Source organism: Balaenoptera borealis, assembly GCF_965194805.1.
Source record: "Balaenoptera borealis genome assembly, chromosome: 11".
Taxonomy (NCBI): Eukaryota; Metazoa; Chordata; class Mammalia; order Artiodactyla; family Balaenopteridae; genus Balaenoptera; species Balaenoptera borealis.
This window is the reverse complement of record NC_138868.1, coordinates 107,140,800-107,163,194: the sequence shown is the minus strand read 5'-3', so window position 1 is coordinate 107,163,194 and position 22,395 is coordinate 107,140,800. Positions and strand designations below refer to the sequence as shown.

At 51.8% G+C, this 22,395-nt stretch overlaps 1 protein-coding gene across 1 annotated transcript in view; it reads right to left on the bottom strand.

Moving 5' to 3' along the window:
• Window positions 1-21,164, bottom strand: part of KCNJ5 (potassium inwardly rectifying channel subfamily J member 5) — a 28,807-nt gene extending 7,643 nt beyond the window's left edge. The window contains exons 1-2 of the mRNA XM_082342998.1: window positions 21,083-21,164; window positions 1,793-2,741 (exon numbers count right to left, since the gene is read on the bottom strand). Coding sequence (XP_082199124.1) covers window positions 1,793-2,729 — 937 coding nt within the window. The 5' untranslated portion in view covers window positions 2,730-2,741; window positions 21,083-21,164. The remainder of the gene's footprint in view (window positions 1-1,792; window positions 2,742-21,082) is intronic.
• Between the last annotated feature and the right edge of the window lie 1,231 nt (window positions 21,165-22,395).

The window sequence follows — 22,395 nt, the reverse complement described above, 5'->3', positions numbered from 1 at the left end:
ACAGTCAGGCTGCACAGAGCCGTGCTGGTCAAACCTCGGCCTGAGCTCACAGCCCGTACTTGTCTCCATAGGTGTGGCCAGCAAGCTCTTAGCGATGCTGAGATCAGAGCCAGTGTGGGTGGGTGGTCTCCTTCTCGTCTCCCTGCAGACCCAGGGTTACCCAGGTCATGCGGGCAGAGGAGGTCAACCAGGTGGGGGGCCAGCCTCAGGACCTGACTTTGAGGCATCGTGAGGGAGAGGCCAGCGGGTGGCAGTGAGGGCGGGGGTGGGGCAGAGGGGCCGTGCTTAGGCACCGCTTTCCTGTTTGTCCCCGCGTCTCTGACCTGACCCCTCCTTTGTGGCCTCCAAGTGGAGCTTTTTTCCCAGAATCTCAGCCCACGTTCTGATCCGAGCCCGGCACCAAGGTCAGGGTGACCCGCAAGCCCCTGGCACTGTGGGAGGAGGCTCCCTGCATCCCAACTGTCCTGGCCCCAAGGGCTCCCTCGGCTGCCACCATATGCCGCCTGGCCAGGCTCGGCCCCCGAGCAGCTCCCTCCGCCCAGGTCTCTGGGGCCTGTTCGCACCCCAGCCGGTTCCACTGGCTCCGATCGGGAGGGTCTGTGGCTGCCCGGTCCGAGTCTCGCACCCAGCACCCAGCTTCTCAGGAGGCCAGGAAGGCTTGTTTGGCCACCTTTGTGCCAGCCCCCAACGTTTTGCGGGAGAGTGTGGCGTGGCAGACAAGCTGTAGTCACAGACCTGAGCATGAACCCTTCCAGTCTGCACAAAGCTGCTACCACATCTTTAACAGGAGCTTAACGTCAGCCCTCCATGTTGTTGCCAGATTAGAAAAATATGTATATTCCGAGCCCGGGTGAGATTTCTGCAAGTCATCCTTAGGGTCAGACCTGTGGCTCAGACTCCTTCGTGAGTGAAGAGAAGCGGGGCAGGAGAAGGGGAGGAAGCAGAGGTGGGTGCAATGTTAGCGGGGGCTCCTCGGCCCAGGAAATACAGCGGGGACACAGGGTCCCCCAGGCCTTGGGCTCCCCGAGCCCCGCACAGAGCTCGGCCTTGGGAAGCGCTCGGCTGCCCGTGAGTCCGTCGCTGGGCAGGGAGGGGCTGGCCGGGCACGTGTGGGTGTGATGCACGGTTTTCTGCACACCTCGTGCTCATGGAGCCCTTTCCACAGGGAAGACGAGGGGCAGCCAGCTCCACAGGGACCCACAGGGGCCCACAGGTGTCTCTCCCCAAAGAGGATTCTGTGACTTTGGGAACCTTGGGTTTGGGAAATGCCGCACCCTGTCCTCTCCTCAGGAGGTGATTCACACGTAAAAAGGCAATGCCAAGTCCTACCGTAAGAAGCCGGTTCACCTTTGTTTAACCCGGAGTTTCCCAAAGTTATTTGCTCACAGAAGTCTCTTTGGGTGACACCTGCTCCACGATGGCAGTTAGGTGTAGCCTGTTGGAACCCAGTGCTGGCTTTGGGTCACCTGGCTTTGACCTGCATCCTGGCTCCATGACTTAGGAGCCCTTGCTCCTGGGCAAATAATTTGCCTGTGCCTCTGTTTTCCTATCTGCAACTGAAGGAAAACTATCTCACTCGATGAGCTACTGCGAGTTTAGAGTCTAGAATGGGCCCAGATGTTGGGCGGGTTCTGTACACCTTAGCTGCTCTCATTCCTCCATCTTGAGGAACGGTACCCCCCCAGATCACCATGCAGGGGTCGGGCCGGTTGAGCTGCCGTCTGGAGACTCCACCTTCTGGAGACCTGGCAGTGGCCTGAGGGGAGGGGCCAAGGAGGAGAAAGCATCTCACCTGTTGCCTCCACCATCCCTTCCAGGATGACCACGATTTCAAACTCTTCCTGATTCAGCTGGGCCCGCGACATCTCCCAGAAAGGGCTCTTCTCGTTGATCTCGTGAGAGATGATGAGCGGGGACACCAGGAAGAGGCGGTCGTCCCCCGTGTCGAAGCCCACGTTGATGTCGGTCTGGTTCAGCGGGATGAACTCCCCCTCCTTGGTCTGCCGGGACTTGATGAGCTTGGCGCGGATGGAGGCTTCCACGATGTGCGAGTTGCGAAGGTCGCCCACGCGGAACATGAGGCAGAGCTTCTCGTCCCGCAGGGAGATGACGGCGTTGCTGGAGAACATGAGGGTCTCGGCCCTCTTCTTGGGCTGGCTGATCTTGACGAACATGCAGCCCACCATGAAGGCGTTGACGATGGAGCCGAGGATGGCCTGGACCAGGAGGAGGAGGATGCCCTCCGGACACTTCTCCGTGATCACCCGGAAGCCGTACCCGATGGTGGTCTCGGTCTCGATGGAGAACAGGAAGGCAGACACGAAGCCACTGAGGTTTTCGACACAGGGGATCCACTCCCGGTCCCCGATGTGGTCCAGGTCACCCCGGATGTAAGCAATGAGCCACCAGATGAACCCGAAGAACAGCCAGGTGACGGTGTAGACCATGGTGAAGACGAGCAGGTTGAAGCGCCACTTGAGGTCCACCAGGGTGGTGAAGAGGTCGCTCAGGTAGCGGTAGGTCTCCTGGACGTTGCCGTGGTGGACGTTGCACTTGCCGCTCTTCTCCATGTAGCGCTGCCGGGGCTTCTTGCCCTCCGCCAGCAGGCGCGTGCGGTCGGTGGCGATGGGGATATAGTCGCGGGCCTGCTTGGGAACCTTCTTAGGGTCCCTGGGAGTGACCCCAATCTCCATATCCTGGTTCATGGCATTCCTAGAATCGCCAGCCATAGCTGGGCTATGCTGAATTAAAGAAGACATCATCAGAGGGCCAATAGGCACAAGAAAAGATGCTCAACATCAGCTAATTATTAGAGAAATGCAAATCAAACTATGAGGTACCACCTCACAGCAGTCAAAATGGCCATCATTAAAAAGTCTACGAATAGCAAATGCTGGAGAGGGTGTGGAGGAAAGGGAACCCTCCCACACTGTTGGTGGGAATGTAAGTTGGTGCAGCCACTATGGAAAACAGTGTGGAGGTTCCTCAAAAAACTAAAAATAGAGATGCCATATGAGCCAGCAATCCCACTCCTGGGCATATATCTGCAGAAAACTCTAATTCGAAAAGATACATGCACCCTTATGTTCATAGCAGCACTATTTACAATAGCCAAGACATGGAAGCAACCTAAATGTCCATCAACAAATGAATGAATAAAGAAGATGTGGTACATATATACAATGGAATATTACTCAGCCATCAAAAAGAACGAAATAATGTCATTTGCAGCAACATGGTTGGACCTAGAGATTATCATACTAAGGGGAGTAAGTCAGAAAAAGAAAGACAAATACCATAAGGTACCACTTATATGTGGAATCTAAAATATGATACAAATGAACATATCTACCAAACAAAAACAGACTCAAAATATAGAGAACAGACCTGTGGTTGCCAACGGGGAGCAGGGGTGGGGGGAGGGAAGGATTAGGAGTTTGGGGTTAGTAGATGCAAACTATCATATATAGAATGGATAAACAACAAGGCCCTACTGTATAGCACAGGGAACTATATTCAATATCCTGTGATAAACCATAATGGAAAAGAACATGAAAAAGAATATATATATATATATATGTATAACTGAGTCACTTTGATGTACAGAAGAAATTAACACAACATTGTAAATCAACTATACGTCAATAAAAAAAAAAATCATCATCAGTGAGGTGGACCATTCTGATTCACAGAAACCCTGAACTTCAAGGTCACTCTGCCTTTGTGCCCTCAAAGACCTCTCCTCTAGTGTACAGTGGACCAATAGATGTGGACCAGCAGCAGGCTGGGAGATGCTCAGGGCAGGGACCATGTTTTCTTATATTATTCACTTATACCCCTGGTGCCTAGTACAGGTTCTAGCATATAATGGAAGCTCAATAGTTGTTTGTTGAATGAATAAACGAACGCATTCCAGGTGCAAACTCCACATTTAGTGTTTAAAGGCTTTAAAGAAATCTGGGAGCAATTTAAAAAATAGTAATTGCAACACTTTATTAAATGGCTACTGTATTCCATGCCTGATACATGGACAGTCACTTGTTATCTCCACAACAACCCGTGGGAGCGAGAGCTTGTAATCTCCATTATAGAAACACTGCACTGTTTGCTCAGGCATCAGGCTTATTTCCAACAGTCTCTCTCCCTCCTTTAGAATATAAGCCCCCCACCCCCCAGCTCAATTTGGGGTCTGTTTTGTTCCCTGATACATCCCAAGTACCCAGAGCATAGCCTGGCACATACTATGTACTCAAAAATTACTATTGAATAAATGGATGAATAAATAAGAAATGAGTCCCAAAGAGGATAAGTGACATCCAGGTGGAAGAGCTGATATTTGGGTTCTCGCTGGTCAGGCCCAAAGTCTATGCTGTTTCCTTTATCCCTCCCTGTCTTCTTTCTTTTTATCTGAGATCTTAGCAGCAGACAGAAAGGAAAAGGCAACATGTGTCTGATTCACCTTGCGGTCACTCCTACCGTCTGAGCCGAAGGTCTGTGGCCGTTTGAACCCTTACGAATATGAAAAATTGCTGTGTAGACCCACCATTAAAAATGCTGATACAGTAATTCCTTGCCCTCTAAGAAACTGAGATGGGCAGGCTGTTAATGCCCCAAGGTTTTCAAAAGGGCTATAAAATATTTTTGGAGTATATGCTGCACTTTAAAGAAACACCCAGAATCCTGTAGTACTCAGTCTACTGTTTTTCTGATATTCTGCTCACCGTCATTTAAAATGCTCCCAAGACATGAAGCTGGGCAGGACCGTGAGACTGCAACAGCAATAGCTTCAATGTCTGCCCAGTTCTGAGCCAGGCACCTCGCTAAGACGCTAATATCGCATGAGCTCATTTAATCCTCCCAACAGAGCTCTTACACTAGTACTGTATCATCACTCCATTTTCAGACAAGGAAAATGAAGCTCAGGTGGTAAGTGGCTGACTTAGGTTTGGGATCTAGGTCTGTCTGGCTCCAGCCCCGGGGGTTCACAGCCCCCAACACCCAATGGCCTGCAGACCTTGAGGTTCCAAGGAGCACGCTGAGACTGGTGAGCTGCTCCTTCTAGAAGGTTCTAGGAGCTTCTGATCCTGGGGATACTATCATTCAGCCCTTCTTCATCTCTATAAGCAAGTTCTTGACTTCACAGTTACGCCCCTTCCCAGGAAACTGTGTCCCTGATAGAACAACCTAGATGAATGTTCTATAAACCACGAGTCAACCGCCTGATTGACTGAGTGAGGAAGATCTCACCCATCACAGAGAGGCAGACCTTTCCTCTGCTGCCTGAGTGGCTGCAGCAATTCCAGGGTAACCTTTAAAATATCATAGTGAAGGGTCATAGGAAGTGCTGTTTGTCTCAGACATCCACTGGCCATTTCCCGTTCTGCACAGGCCACCTGCTCCTTGCCCCACGCATGGTGGTTACAAAGATAAATGGAACTAGGAGGGCATGCTTGCTGCTACTTTGCAGAATCCCAAGCACGATTTTGCTCTGCCCCTTAGCCAGGAGACCATTGACTGAAAACTCGACCAGAGAGTGCCCAGAAATGCTGCTGATCTTGAGGCTCTGGGTGCTCCTGGGGACCCCAGCTGCTGGAACCCAGACGGGGGTCCGTTAGGAGTGCTGCCCGTGACTTCTCAAGACCCTGACGTTGGGCAGGGCAGGCTCAGCACCGGCAAGAATGAGTCACCGGCCAGGGCGCCTGGAAAGCACATCAGCTGCCCTCAGCTCTTTCAGGAAAGGAGCTTTCTGCTGATTTTCTGCACTATTTCCTTCTTTACTTTTAAGCATACTTTCATACGTTCTTGCAGAAGAAGGCCTTGTTCTGTGATGGAAACAGAAAAAGGCTTTCTGGGACACCTCAGCCCACATCTGAAAACGTTTTGTCTCCAGCAGACAGGAAAAGAGGTTGGCTTCTGATTTGATATTGGCACCCGTTCTCCACGTGAGCTCGAATCCTCTGCAGGAGTTATTACTCGTTCATCGCAGGGTGAGATCTGGACTCTAGCTCAGCTTTCAACACATCTGCTCTGTGATCCAAAGTAAAAGTCTTAACTTTCTTTGCCTCAGTCTGATCTGCTATAAACCTCGGATACTATTCTCCACCCCTCCAGTCCTCCATTACGGGGGAAAGGATATATGAAAATAAACATAAGTATAAATGTAAATAGTTACAAACTCTCCTTGAATTGAAATTTAATGCAATTTCCCAATAACCCCATTCTAAAGAAGACAGAGGCCGGGAGCATCTAAGTCAAGTATTTAAAGCCCCAGTGTGCAATCTGCAAGGCAGGTATCAGGCAGGGTCCCTTGACTACCTGGATTCCTTCTAAGAGTAAGCAAATTGCCCACCCTAGAAATCTTGGTCTCCAGTGCTGTGGCCCAACAAGTCAAAGGGTTTTCATGGACAATGAAGATTCTTTAATCAGATTTTCAAGATCCATTCTATTAATTTATGCATCCATTGAGCAAACACTAATTGATGAACTATTAATAGTTCAACTCGTGTGCTAAGAGCTGGTGATAAAGCAGTAAGATGAATGCAGACCCAGGCCTTGTATAGTTTGTATTCTAGCATTGCCTCTTTGAACCCAGGGGTCTGTGGAGACAGAGGCAGGGAGAAAGTGTTGGCCTGGCCGTGGCAAGCTGCTTGTGGGCACTGATCTCTGCAGAGCCAGGAAGAGGGCCTGACTTGAGCAAATCCCATTCAATCTCATCAAGCCCAACACTGCTCTTCATCTTTCATTCTCTCCTGCGTCCCTGAATGGAAAGCTGTGCCGAGACACGATGAAAGCTCTTGGGAAAGGCAGAGCTTCAAGTCCAGCAAAGTGGTTGAATCTCTTTGATATAAAAACACAAGTGGAGAAAGAATCAAAAGAGGCAAAATCAAAGGCAGTTGTATTTTAGATAATGCATTAGTGAATCTGACATCCATTTAAATGCACCTCTGCATTAAGAATTCCAAAAACACCTCTCACGTCCCCAGTGAAGAAAACTCTGTGTCATGGGGGTGCTTTAGAAAGTCATGGACGCAGCAGCTTGATAGAAACTGCACTTGGGGGCCAGCAGGTCTTCCTGAAGACAGCACTGGCCCGGGAATCTTGTCTCAGACTCAGTTCCCCTACTGTGAAATGGGCATAGCAGGCGCCCTTAGCAATTTCTTCCTTTCTCTCTTAGACACACTGGATCAAAGTCTGAGTTCCCTGAGATTTGGGATTTGGCGTGAGATTGGAGGAAGAGTAATGGAGGGAATATACCCATTTCTCAGACTGAGATACTTGTCTACTGTTCTATATGAGTCTATACGGCTGTACTGCTTGTTAAATATGAAAAGACTCCAAACTGGTTGATGAATAAGTTGCTCCAATGCCCTCAAAGACCCTCAAGGTGAGCAGGAAGTATAAAAGGTCTTACCAGTAGAGTATGTACTTGGAACAGAGAGGGCACATGAGAGTAGGAAGAATTCTTTTTTTTTTTTTTTTTAAATCTTACCTACATATTTTTTTTTTTTAATATTTATTTATTTATTTGGCTGCATCGGGTCTTAGTTACGGCATGCAGGCTCTTCGTTGTGGCGCTCGGGCTTCTCTCTAGTTGCGGTGTGTGGGCTCTAGAGTGCGTGGGCTTAGTTGCCCAGTGGCAGGTGGGATCTTAGTTCCCCGACCAGGGATTGAACCCGTGTCCCCTGCACTGGAGGGCGAATTCTTAACCACTGGTCCGCCAGGGAAGTCCTGAGAGTAGGAAGAATTCTGAGAGGCCCCCATGATTCCTGCCCCCATACACTCCCTGTACACCCCCGGACGTGGGGATGGGGTTCTCACTCCTGTGCCTGGGTTTTGTGCTGGCCCAGTTGACTCTAAGCGAGGCAGATCGTTTGGGGGTGAGCCAGACCTAGTCAGAGAAGCCCTTAAAAGGACTGGGCTTTTCCTAAAGCAGGATACTGGAGGCACGAGAGGAATTTGACGAGACAGGTGTTTCCTTTGCTGGCTTTCAAGACAGAGGGGCATCGTGGTGAGGAATGTGGGTGGCCCTCAGGAGCCGAGAGCAGCCACTCACTGACAGCCAGCAGGGGAATGAGGACCTCAGTCCTACAGCCACAGAGAATGAGATTCTGCCACTACCACAGGAGCCGGAGGAGGGCCTGAGCGCCAGACGCCGTGCAGCTGCTGACACCTGGGTTTTGGCCTCGTGAGACTTTGAGTGGAGAACGTGACCATGTGGCGTCTGGACTTCTGACCTTCAGAACCGTGAGCCGACCAATGGCGTTTTAAACCAGTACGTCTGTGCTCAGATGTGACGGCAGAAATAAACAACTAAAACACGACAGAAGAGGAAACCAGGTAATGACGAGTTAGGCACCAGATTGCCCAGCTTCCTACTTTACCTTGAGCTGAGGGACTTCCGGGGAAGTGACTTCTCTGTAAGCCTCAGTTACCTTATCTGTAAAATGCGGACAATAATAGTGCCGCAAAGAGGGTTGCTGTGACGATGAAACGAAAGGCGTGTGCACGGTGTGTGGCTGATGGGAGCTCTCCTAAGTGGTAGCTCTGTTATCCTCTGTCTAGGGGTGGGGGTGGGAGTTGGATGGGGGCAGGAGAGCTTCAAGCATCAAGGACGAGGAAGGAGGACCACCAGGGCCCTGTGCCTGCAGCGCCAGCATCGCGCTGCCATGTGGCTTCATTCCATTCACTCCTGCGAGGAGGGCATCGTCTTCATCTTACAAAGGCGGGAGCTAAGAGGGAGCTTAAATAACACACCCAGAGTCACACAGCATCTGCTGGGAGCTAAGACCCAACGCAGTGTCTAGATTCCACGGTGGCTGCACCAGATTGGCGCCTGCGGCTTGGAGAGGAAGAGGTCTTAGATGGCTCTGGTCTCTGTGGGGTCCTGGTGGGGAACCCCTCTCTCTTTCCCCAGAAGCCGTGCCTGAAGAACTTTCTAAGAACCTTCACTTTCGGTTCTTTTCACACCGAGGCAGAGACGGTTCTGGTGCTCAGATCAGGGCGTTTCTCTTGCATGTGACCTGCCTTCTCCACACAGGAGCGTGGGAAGAGGAGGAGGGGAGCCACCAGGGCTGGGGGGACAGGGGACCCCTGAGCGCAGTGGCCTGAGCATGTAATCGGGGTCACCAGCCTGGCTTTCCGTGACCATGACCCCTCTTCTCCCAGCCACCTGTCTCGGGCCAAATACCCCCACTGGGCTTGGAAAGGGCTGCTCCTGCCTCCTTCCTGTCTTCTGGGCCCCGGACAGTTCAGAGGCCCGGGAAGAAGCAGCAGGCACCTGGCCTCAGCCCACAGGCTGCCCACGTGGAGCCTGGTGTAGAAACAGCAGAGAGAGAGGCCAGGGCCCATGGACACGGGAGACCCAGGGGCTGGCTCAGAATGGGTGGGACTGGCCCGGAAACTGATGGCCGAGCAAGCCCCTCTTCAACCAGGAGAAATCGGCCAGCAACTCCAGCCTCCTAGAGCCTGGGCCCAAACCGCACGACGGGCTGGCTCCTCCTAGGGCCCAGCCCTGGTTTCCCAGCTTTCACGGTTACTAACCTTGAAAACAAAACCAGAACTCTCTGTAGTGCATTCTGAGGTTTAATGGCAACTAGTCAGAAGTAATACATCTTTAAAAACCCAGCAGATATTTTGTTTAAAAGCCTCATCATTTTGCAGCTATTTGCAGCTATCAACTTAGGTGGGAGTCTATTCTCTATTTCCTGGATGTTTTGTGGTTTTCCTTCTTGAACCCAAGCTCAAAAAGTATCTGGGTGACACCACACGTGTGAAAGCCCATTGGAGACCGTGGCACACAAGATTCATTCATTCATTCATTCATTCCTTCATTCAGTGAGTCGGTGACCCCCACTGAACGTCCCCTGCAAACGTGCATGATCGCCCTGGGGGGTGTAGAAGGAGGTGGCGCAGCAGTTCAGCCCTTTCCTGCTCTTTCCATTCACATTGCCAGGGGTCTTGTTAAAATGCAGATTCTGATGCAGTAGCTCTGGGGTTCCCAAGATCTGCGTTTTCTCAAGGAGCTCCCAGGGACCTCGATGCTCTGGTCCTCAGGCACCCATTGTGGGTGCCCACTGTGACCAGCTGGGGGGCTGGACGCCATGCTGAGGCCCAGGTCCCACAGCCCAGAAGCCCGACCCTGGCCACTCTCATGGCAGTGGAGACGGAGGACCCCTGCTCTATTTTCTGCCCTCAAGGAGCTCACGGAATGGTGGGGACACACAGGCAGACGGTGCACTAGAGAGTGACAGAGGGACCAAGGCACAGTTCTTGATTCAGCCTGGCCTGAGTGGGTGAGGAAGAGTAAGGAAAGACTTGGTGAAGAGGGTGCCCAGCGGGCGGGGTGAGGTGAGCTCTCGTGACACGAGACACGGGAGCCTCATAACAGCTCAGGCACTTAACGCCCACTCCATGCCACCGCTGTGCTGGGTGCTTCTTATGCATTGTCTCATTTAGTGCTCAAACATCTTAGCAGTTTCATTTACAGATCACAAAAGCAGAGTGATTTAGTAACGTGCTTAAGCCCACTCAGTTATTAAGAGGCAGGACTAGACATGTTTGACTCCAAACCTCTAAATGCAGCTCTAAAACACCTGGTCCAGGAGGCGGCGGACGACACATTCCGATCTGTGCTTGGAAACCAATTCATGATTTACTGCCGTGCTGTCCGTTCTGCCTGGGCTGCAGAATAGAGCTGGGGCCGTCCCCCCTCTCCTCCATCCACCCTCCTGCTTTTCGCCTGAGCTGAAAGCTCCCCGTGCTTACATCTGCTCCTGGACTTTTTCTCACCACCGCAGTATTTGCTCACACAGGTCCCCAGTTGCTCCAAGGAGACAGGGTGTCCGCATATCCCAGCCAACACCTGGTGTCTTGGTGTAAATCACCAAGCGCCCCTTTCACTCCCAGGAGCATCTCTGTGTGGATGTGCTGGGCTCTCCCAGGGCAGAGACCGCTAGCCGGTGGCCACTGATCTCACTGTGAATGACTCTGGCTGGGCTTCCCTTCATGTCAGGGGTGTCTGCCTCTGCCAGGAGTGGAGCCAATACCTGTCCCTCCTGAATGGGATGAGCACGCTGTAGTGACCAGAACCCAGGAGGCTGGTACCCAACTCGGCCGCCTCCAAAGGCAGATGAGTGAGGCCAGCGAACGGAGCTGCTGCTTCTCTGAACACAGACACACCTCACGTGCGTACTGAACAGACAATGTGCTTTCTCTTATTTTTATTCAAATATGAGACTCCTCAGACCTTCTTTTCCACATTTTTGATAGAGAAAAAGATTTTAAAAGATATAATTCCTATTCTAGGAAAAGCAATTATGCAAACCCATGGTAAATGCAATCAAGACTTGCTCTGGGTCTTGGGGACACTATAGGGAGTGGTGGGGACTGAGGTGAGCAAAGTACATGTGTGGTGCCACAGGGGGCAGCACTACTCAGCTGCAGCTAATTACTGTCATGCAAGAATGTGGAGCTGGTGCTGCAACATCTTCCACTTTCTTTTTCTAGAAAAACTAGAAATGAAGACATTTAAACAGGAAATTTTGTTTTTTCAATGTTGACAACTAATTCAACGATTTCTGAAACACCGAGCGAGCCAAAAAAACATCTATCTGTGAGTCAGATTCAGTCTGTCAGCTGCCAATTTATACTCCTGGGCTCCCGAGGCAGAGAGAGGCTCCTTGCCCACGTGGACATGTTGGCTGGGACTTTGAGTTACGCTGAGCGTGGTGTTAGGGTTGTGGTCATGCCAATAAATTCTCCTCAGAGCCTCCTGTTTGCACTAATGAGTCTGCCATGTACACCGCCTGTCAATCCTCAGTACAAAGGAAGCCAGGAGGCCAACGTAGGACTCACACGATAGCAAAGAGACAGAGAATGGGCTGCTGCTCGGTTCCCACCGTGGTCCCAACCAGCCCCGTCTCACCGCCCATAGCCTTGTCCCCCCTCCCCAGACCCCTCCGTCGTGCAGAGGGCTGCCGTGGCCCCCTCTTCTCACCGTGCACCCTCTACCTACCTGCCTTCTCCTCCCAATCACACCCCTTGCAGTTATGCTGCAGGAAGCAGGGTCTCCGGGAAGCATTACGCTCTCCACTTCACTGATGGCAGAAGTGGTTCCCCGTGGGAAGAGATTCTGACTAGAAATGCTTTGAGAAGGTGGAGGGAGCGCCCTCTCCGGGGCGGGGTGGTGGGCTGTGGGGCCAGGAGGTGGATCAGGTCAGGAGTTGTCTCTGGCTGGGACGTAATGGAAGCTGAGCATCCGTCATTAGGGGATCCTGAGCCAAGAGGGCTGTAGAGCGCAGCGGGAGGAGCGGGGCGGACCCCAGGCGCTGGCTTGTGCCCAGGAGGCTCTTCGCTGTCGCAGGCTCACAAGGGCTCAGGACGCGTGTGCTCCTTGTAGCCCTGCTCCTGGACCAACGCCCAAGAAAGAGGATTCTGCCGAGGTCTGCTACAGCACACTGAACGTTGGCACCCCTCTCTCTCAGATGCAAAACTGTCCCGTGACAAGGAAAACAGATATCATATGATATCGCTTATATGTGGAATCTAAAAAAATGGTACAAATGAACTTATTTACAGAACAGAAATAGAGTCACAGATGTAGAAAACAAACTTATGGTTACTAAAAGGGAAAGGTGGGGAGAGATAAATTAGGAGATTGGGATTAACATATACACGCTTCTATATATAAAATAGATAACCAATAAGGACCTACTGTAGTAGCACAGGGAACTCTACTCAATGCTCTGTAATAACCTATGTGGGAAAAGAATGTAAAAAAAGAATGGATATATGTATACGTATAACTGAATCACTGTGCTGTACACCTGAAACTAACACAACATTGTAAATCAATTATACTTCAATAAAAATTAAATAAAACAGTCCCGTGACTGCATGAGGGGGGCATGTACCAGGAGAAGGGCGGGGGGCTTTCAGCGGAACGTGGAGCCGGGACCACGTGGATGGAGGAACAGGCCTTGCCGGGTGGGACCCCCGGTCACCGCGATGTCCCTGCACGCCACCATCCTGACTGCTGAGCTGCTGAGGCTGCGGCAGGGGGGCCGCTGTGTAAGGTGGGGGAGGCTCAGGGCATGGGCGTCCTGTGCTGCCTGCGACTGCTCAGAATGACCGTCCCTGGGGAGCTGTCACAGACTGCCCGGCCCCTCCTGCTCAGGCCTCCCGGGTCTCCTTCCTGGGGCTGCCTCTGTCCCTCCCAGGGGAGCCCTTGAATCTGGTCCCTCAGCATGGGTGGGACTGTTGAGCAAAGTCAAGGTAGGGGTGTGGCTGCAGGGCCGGGGTCACTCCTAGCTAAGTCACCTGTCCCTAGGTTTGCCTCAGACATGCCCTGACCAGAGCCAGCTCTTTAGGGAGCGTCTATCCCATGTGTGCTGATTCCCCCATGCCCTCTGCACTCATTTTGTTTTTGTTTTAAATATGTGTTCAATTTACTTCCTGCAGTGGGTTATGCTGACTTATTTTTATTCAAATAGCCCTGGAAGTGAAATGTGTGTGTGTGTGTGCGTGGTTTTTTTCTCTGAACCAGATGTATATTAACCTTATATGTATTCACTCACCTAATCAGCTCCACAACACTGTGGAGAAAGCGCAATGCGTCCATTATACAGATAAGGAGACTGAGACTCAGGGAAGGTCACGTGACTGGGAAGCCGCAGGACCCGCTTGAACTGACACCGGGCTGACCACAGGGTCCACGCTCTCCCATTCTCCCACTCGACATCCATCCAAGTCCGGAGCACTAGACAGAGTGCAATCTTGATCCTGAATTATAATCCCAACTCTCCTGGCCACATACCTTGCCCTGAACTACACATCATTCCATAGATCCCTGGTCTCTTTCCTGTATAAGAAATGGAAATATCCACAGGAATCGTAGTGTCAATGAAATACCTGCTATTTTATCAGGAAAATTTTACTCCACCAAATACCAGTATAAGGCACTCGGCCCCCTAATCCGAATTGTTACTGGGTAAGGGCAGGTATGAGGTATGAAATAATAGCAGTGTTATTACTCTATGGAATTATTATGGAATAATAATGGTAATTGCCATCTCCGTGGGGCCCATTCATAACTCTTGGGCTCATGAGAATCCTATGATTTTAGTCCCACTTTGTAGTTGGCTAGCTGTCCAAGGACACACACATGCTGGCTAAATCACTCCCACGACGATGACACTTGACATGGAAACACAGACTATGAGGTTTTGGGTAATAAAAATGCCGGAAGATTTAACAATAGGTCTAGCAGGTGGCCTTGACCCCTGGCCGCACAGAGAAGGGGCTGGTCAGTGCCAAAAGGGTGAACCTGGGCCCTCAGAACCTCGGGCAGCCCAGACCAGGCCACTCATTCAGACTGCATCCTCGGACACGGGTCTCCACCACGATTCCAAGGAAGGAATAAAAGCTTCTGCATTATTTTTTGGTATCTGGAGAGGAACATGAGCCTTATTTGAAGTGCTGTGGACTAATCCTACGTTTACTTTGTCATTAAAGACACAAAAACATGGGGCGTTTGCGATACAGATAAAAAGCAAAGAGAGAAGGATTAAATGGTGTTTCACTGAAGGGTTTTTAAAGGAAGACAGAGTTCTCGTCTGAAATGAGAGCAGACAGATCTGGCATTTGCTTGTGGAGTTCAATTCTTTGGAGGAAACACAGACAAAAAGATCATTTTGATAGTATGTAAAAGATCTAGTTGAGTATATCTGAGTGAGTCCAAATATGTTCACTAATTTTTTAAAAATAAATTTATTTATTTATTTTTGGCTGCTTTGGGTCTTCATTGCCTCGTGCAGGGTTTTTCTAGTTGTGGCTAGCAGGGGCTACTCTTCCTCGCGGTGCGCGGGCTTCTCATTGCGGTGGCTTCTCTTGTTGCGGAGCTCGGGCTCTAGGTGTGCGGGCTTCAGTAGCTGTGTCACGCAGGCTCAGTAGTTGTGGCTCGTGGGCTCTAGAGCACAGGCTCAGTAGTTGTGGCGCACGGGCTTAGTTGCTCCGCGGCATGTGGGATCTTCCCTGACCAGGGCTCGAACCCGTGTCCCCTGCATTGGCAGGTGGATTCTTATCCACTGTGCCACCAGGGAAGTCCCTATTCACTACTTTTTAAAAGGGCGAAAATCAGGCTTAATTTGAGGTATGGACTACGGATTTGAAAGGCTTAATCACATGTACCTGTCAAGCAATTTAACGTTTTGTAAGCACCTCATTGTTGGGCAATGCATCTATGGAACTGCAGTTGTGACTCAACTTCCCAACTCAAGTTCCCAACTCGTTTGGCTCCCATTTGCTTAAGATGGAACATTTGTTGCCCTCCTTGGCAGGCTGCTGCGGGCCCTCATGGGTCCTTACGTCTATTCGTCTTAATACTCAGCCATGGTTTACTGGCCGCAGTCCAGATTCACCCTCCCAACCCCCTGCACGAGATGTATAAAAAATCACGAATAAAAGGGCATGAAAATCAAATTAATTCATTTTACATTTTCACCCCATTCGTGTCTGTCCAGCCAGTACTTTTCCCTTTGAAGCCGGCTAGCTCTCTGAAAGTGAGCAGAATCGTTATAATACATTCTCTTCACTGTAACCCTCCACTGTGAGTATGTATCCTGCATTAAATAATAAAGCAGATTAATAATTAAATCAAAATGAAAAACCACTTGTTTCCTCTCAACAGCCCCAGGGACAGATTTCCTGGGCTGGTACCAATTTATCAATGACGATCAAAGAATATGAGATACGGTAGCGCAGAGAGATGGTAGCAAGAAAGCAAGATCATGTGAATACAAACAGACTTACATACAAGTGAAAAGATGGCATGGTGACAAGAAGGTAAGAGAACCAGTGGGAAAGGACCAGAGACTCAGAGCGTGACAGTAATAATATTATCCCAGATTGTATTTTAAATGATTTATATGTCTTGACTCATTTAATCATTTCAGAAAAGATGTGACATAGGTACTGTTTTCCCTGTTTATAGATGAAGAAAGAGAGTGAGTAAACTGCCCCAAAGCTAGTGTCGTGGGTCTGGACTTGAACCCAGGCTGACTGGCCCTAGCATCACACGCTACATCTACGGAAAAGGAGGAAAAGGGAGCCTCCACGTGATGCAGTAAAGAGGAAGAAGACGAACATCACGGGAGGCTGAGTGACCAGGAGAAGCAGTGAGAATATAAGAGAAACAGGAAGCAAAGAGGACTGAGTAAAGGGCTGAGCATGAAAGACGCTTAAGGCAGCACAAGATGAAAAGAAACGACACAGTGATGAGAAGTGAGTGAGGGCATCAGAACGTGAGTTGGGAGAAAGAAAAGAAAGAACAGAGAAGAGAATCAGTCAAGGGGAAATAAGCTTATCTTACTTGCCCTTTGCTATGCCATTATACCCATTTTACAGAAAGTAAAATGAAGGTCTGAGGAACTAAGTGATTCGCCCAAGGTCACACAGTTCCTGGCAGATCAAAAGGAACCATGTTAAGTACAAAATGCCAATGAAAGAAACCAGAGAACATCTAGAAAATGGAGACACATACTCTGTTCATGAATGGGAAGGCTCAACACAGAAAAGATGTCAGCTCTCCCCAGGCTGATGTATAGATTTAATGCCATTCTTATCAACCTCCCACAAGATTTTTTTGTAGATACAGGGAAGATTATTCTGAAATTTATATGGAAAGGCAAAGGAACTAGACTAGGGAAAACAATTTTGCAAAAGAGTAAGATGGAAGAAGCCAGTTTACTCAGTTTCACAACTTACTATACAGGCAGAGTGATCAAGACCATGTGGTTCTTCAAGCCCCTTGGAAAGCCTTCTGCGGTCCAGTGGGACCTCCTTGGCCCCCACATCTCTCTGGCGAGGCTCCCCGCCCCCCGACGCTGTGGCACGGCTGCCTTCCCCCTAGTCAGTCCTGGGAGAGGCTCCAGGCAGGACAGACAGGGTGTGTAAATGACCCAACCTGTATCACAAGTTCCTACACAAGGTCTGGCCTGTGGTAGGAGCTCCATACACATTTTTGAAGGAATATGCGAGCGACTTTTTAAGTTCATCCAATAAAGGGCACTTTCCAAAGTGACTGAGGCAACCTACTCGGGACTGTGTTCCCTGATCTCCAGTGGGGTCGTCTGCGATAGCCCAGGAGCGCTGGCTGTCACAGCCTTGCTTGTGAGGTGCCTTGGACCTGGGCCCCCGTGGACCTGTTACCCCAGCTGGACAGCAGCTTCCTGGGGCAGGGGTGGCCCCTCGTCCCTGCTGCTCTTGTGACCCCCCAGCCAGGCTCTGGGGATTAATGCTCAACAGCCCAATCTTGGGGGAGGGGAGCAGACTCCAAGTGCAAGACGTGGGGCACAGGTTCAGCCCTGGATGACACGTTTCCACTCTTGCCTTTTCTCCTCTTCTCCTTTATGAGCAGCAAGAAATAACACAGGATGATGGCTCTAGGACCTACCTGACTTTAAACGCTGGGAGCCTGAAATGTAAGAGAGGACATAGTGGCAGGTGGCACACACAGCCCCAAACAACCAAGTCTCAGGAGATGAGAGTGAGAACCTAAAAGCTTGTCCTTGTCACCATCGATCTCTGACCCCCCCCTCCACTTCCCTTTTCAGTGTCCCCACCAGCTTCTCTGGCCACCATACGGGTTGACCCTTGGTGACCAGGAAGTGCCGTTGCCACCTGCCAAACTGGTCAGATATCCCTGACCTCTGCCCCTCAGCCTGCTCTGGTCTGGAATGATGATGGAACTTAACATGGATGCACAAGCCAGGATCTCCAGGGTCATGTGTTAAAGGTTTGGCTCTGACATTTAGCTCAACAGGGCCGTTGGCCAGTGTAGCTGCCGTCCTGGGCTCTGGGGACTAGAATAGCTCACTTATCAGAATGTCAAGGTAGGAGGCGCTAGATAAGCTGGGCTGCACTGGCAGAGGCCACCACTCGGTCCCTCGGCAGCCAGGGCTCCGGAAGGGGAAGCTGTCCCCTCTGGTTTAAAATTATTCCAGAGAAAGCCACTCCACAGGTCTCTTAGAGAAATACATTCAGGTGTTGTTGTTTTTTTCAAATGTCTCCCTTCAGTCCTTTGTGTTGGCTCTCCCATCCTTCTTATCTTGTCTTTAGGAAAAACAGAGCAATTCCTCCATGGCTGACAACGGTCTTACAGACAACTGATGATGAGGTCCGGCTCCCAATGGCCAGTCTGTAGCTCAGACACGGTGGAAATTTAATCTATAAATGGTTCCTTCCAACCACCTAATGGATTCCTGGGCCACACCCTTCTCTCCATCATCCTCCCATCTGCAGCCTAAATATTCAACCAGGATTGCTCAGAAAATGCAAACTTCTGCTAACGTTCTCCTAAGTGGAAAGCATAACCCTCCCTGCCCGAATGATCACGTTCCAAGGTTTTCAAAAATTAATTATTCCTGGCACATGCTCGGAGATCAAATCGATGGTTGCTGAATTGATTTAAAAACAAAAAACAGACATAGACGCAGTTTTCGAGTACGTGAACGCACAGGACACTGCTGGTGGCTTTGACCACAGGACGCAACGAGAGCTTGGCCGTATTTGGAGCAAACAGGAGGGAGGGTGGCACCCCTGCTGTCACCTCGTGCTCCTGGTCAGCACCCTCACGGGCCACTGGGGCACCTCTACGGTCTCCTGGATGGGAAACCCCGGAGGGTGCCGGCAGAGAGCCCCAGGGGCATCTTGCTACGCAGCCTGTGGGGTGGGAAGAATGCTGGTGACAGGGCCACACTGATTCTGCTGGACCCACAGATAGAGGGAAGAGCTCTGCCCGGCTCAGGATGTGCCCGAAGACTCCGGGGAACCCAAGTCGGGGAGTCCCACTGGGATCTGACCCTGGGCAGTGCGGGCCCTTCTCTCCCCTCCCATTTCACCCTCGCCTCTGCCTCCTGCCGCGCTGCTGGCTGCATGGAGTTCACCCATCTCTGCTTACTGTCGGCGGGCTACTTAAACAAGGAAGGCTGCGGGAGAGTCTGTGTCTGAGTGATGCCCTTCCTGTTGGAGAGCTAGACAGGGAGTCTAGAATATGGTTTGGGGAAACTGGGAGCCCTGTGCTTTCGTGGAAAGCACAGACCGTTTCTCTATGGGATGTTTCCTCTTTCAGCGATGGCCCTGGTGCTGTTCTAATAATTGATGCTGTTTTAACAATTTATTATCAATCTTGTGGTGAATGAACGGAGCCTGAGAAGTAGTAAACACTCGATAAATGCCCCAAAATATTCCTTCCAAGGTAAAAGAATGCTTGTCTTTTTCTAGCCTTAGGTTCCAAATCTCTACTCTGTGAACTTAGTTTCAGATTGTGTGGGTACAGGATGGTGTAGGGGGGCGGGATGAGGTGAGGTCAGGGGAGGCTGGGAGGAATAGTGGGAAAAGCACTGGATGGGAAAAGAAAAACACAACCTCATTACGTACGTAAAATGCCTTAGGTCACACAGGAAGCGTTCATAAGTGACGATTCCCTGATATCAGTGCCAAAAAGCACCCCCGCCCTGCTCCCCAGCACTTCCTCTGAGGGCCCTGCCTTCCTCTACCTGGAGTGAGGGCATCGCAGGCAGGATCAATAGCTGAAAATCACAGCCGACCAGGCTTCTCATGTGGGAGCCCAGCCAAGGGCCCTTCTCTCTAACGCCCACACCAATGGCTCTGCTAGATTCTCCCACCAGATTTTAGGAAGCCCGAGGGCGTCTGTCAGCCAGCTGATGGGATTTACACCTGGGTTTTAAGGAAAGGTATAGATATGGGAAGGCCAGAACACCTTTCAGGCTTGCTGTTTGACAGTGGAAACAATCCGGATTTGAAGCCAGAGGACAAGCATTTAGAAGTTAATGGCTGCTTACTAGCGCTCAGAGCTCTCCAAACTTCAGCCTCATCTATAACGTGGGTGGGATGAGCTCCACGTCACAGGACTGGAGTCCAGATTACCGCACATGAGCGTGTCCAGCTCAGTATTTGGTTCATAAATATTAGCTTCTTTTCACTGCCTCCCTCCCACATGGAGAAGTACTTTGGGAAGCAGAAAGCCCTACGATGCATAGCTTAGTGATGAAAAAGAGGTACGGTTTGGAGTCAGGCCCAGGTGAGAATGTCACTTGAAGTCTGTGGACCTCCAGCAAGTGACGTCGCCTTGCTCAGCTGCACTTTCTCCCCTGTAGAACGAGGATGGTGATATCTGCTCCATTAAAAGGCTCAGAAGACAGCAAAGTGCTGGGCATGGTTTGACCCAAAACAACCACTCATGTGCCTGTGGGTCTGCTGGTGTTTGAAAGGACTCTCAGAGCAGGTGCTGAGCTGGCCTTGTCCGACCCGATGCTTGGCACAAACCCTGGAGCTTCGGGGCCAGAGCTGGTCCAAGGAGCCGGCAGCGCACAGGCTGTCCCGCAGTCCGGGGAGGAGGAGAGACCTGGCTGAGGGCAGGCACCACAGCTCTCCAGGGAGATGCGAGGGTTTGGGGAGCACGGGAATAACGGTGCCATTCCCTAGTCCCTAACCCTGCCCTTGGAGCTTTGCCCCCCCCCCCCGGCCTTTCCGAACAGTTTGAAAGATGTTTAAAAAGAGATACGGAGGCACGCAGGAGGTGACGGGGCGGCAGGAAGGCAGAATCAGCAAGGCCATGTTGCCAATTTGGCCGGACTTAAAAGGAAGCAAGACTAAGCTGAGGATTTAAGGCTAAAAGGGCTGGCCGCCCGCCCCGGCTCTCCATGCCCACACTTGAAGGCAGAGCGGCTGCCCAGGGGATTCCCCCTCCCCACTGCCCCGGCCTCGCCCAGCCTGATGCGGGTTTTGGTGCCACAGGATCCCAGCTCTAGAACAGAAGAGCCACATTCACAGCCCTCTGAAGCCTAAGCTCCCAGCCCAGGGCAGCGCACCGGCTGCGGGGAGCTCAGATTTCCTGGCTGAACTTTGGACCCATCCTAAGCCCATCCCTGTCCCCAGGGCTCCCAAACTGTCAGGTGCCGGGGAAAAGCCAGCTGCTCGGGCAGTGGGCACCCTGAGAGCGCCCGTCCTGCCTTCCAGAACCGGTGAGCTGGGGAGAAGCGGAGGAGGAAGGAAGACAACTTACTTGTTGAGATGGGAGCTTCCACGCCACACTGATGCTAACTTCTGGGGTGCCCCTCCGAGGCGGTGCAGGAGCCTTCAGGGCCCGGGAGGGGATACTCCAGCCCCAGCCATCACGGCAGCCTCGGACTCTGCCGGGAGCCTCTGCCTGCGTGGGGTCCGGTGGGCAGAGGCTTCTAAGCCATTCTTTCCCTTCCCTCGCCAGCCCCTCCGGTCCCAGCCACTAGTCACTCCCTTTCTCCAGCGACAGTGGCAGGAGGCGCTCGCTCTCTCCCTCTCTCCCTCTCTCTCTCTCTCTCTCCCTCCCTCCGTCCCCTCCTCCCTACCTCCCCTCCGCCCTCTTCTCTCCCCTGCTTCTCCTCCCCTTCTGCCCCCAGTACAATGAATCTCCGTGTACTGATGTGTAATAACCGATGTAAAGGACCACGGGCGAAGCGATGGGGAGGGGGCCGGGGCCGGGCGGGGGTTCAGTGCGACGTGATGGGGGCGCCGTCAGTTCTGAATGAATCCGAGGGGGAAGGCGGAGAGACACCCCGCGGGCGGGGCCCGGCGGCTCTGCGCTCCCTTCCCCGCGGGCCCCGCCCCTCCGTCCCTCCCCCAGGTTCCCGCCACCTCCCTGCCGCACCTGCCGCTGGTGCCGGGGCTGCTTCTGGTCGTGCAGGTGCCAAGGACAGAGATCCGTGCGCGCGCGCCTGTGCGTGTGTGTGAGCGTGTGCACGCGTGTTTAGGGGGTGCGGTGCCGCCGACCGAAAGAAGGAAGAAACTAGGCGAGCAGAAATCTTGGATCAGAGCCTTGCTCATTCACTCCGCCGTACGTTGATGGGGCGGTTGGCGAAATTTAGTTGCGCTTCTTAGATGGAACCCAGCAGGTGAGAGGCTTTCCTTGGGAAGTTGGAGGGGCCACAGGCTTGGCGCTGCATCCCCAGCCCCACGGACCTTGCTCCCATGGGTGGAGTGAGGGTCTGGGGTGCCCTGACTCACGGGCTGGAGATGGGGCAGGTCCAGAGACAGGAAACAGGCCTGCGGCTCCCAGGCTCTGTGCTCACCCCTGGCCGTCCTCTCCAGAGGCGTGTGGCCTGTGGCCGCGCAGGAAGAGCAGGAAGTGTCCCCTCTGCCCCAGGAGAAGCCCGGAGCAATTCAGATGCAGAGCCATCGCCTAGCAGTCGTCTCCCTTTCCTCCCTTTTTGAGCTCCTCCCTGCCTGGGGGAAGATGAGTGCCTACGTTCATTCTGTAACTCCTGTGAGTTGTAGGAAAGCCAGCTGCTAACGTCACATCCCCTCCAAAGGGAGGGCTGCTGTCTGGGCAGGGCCTGCAAG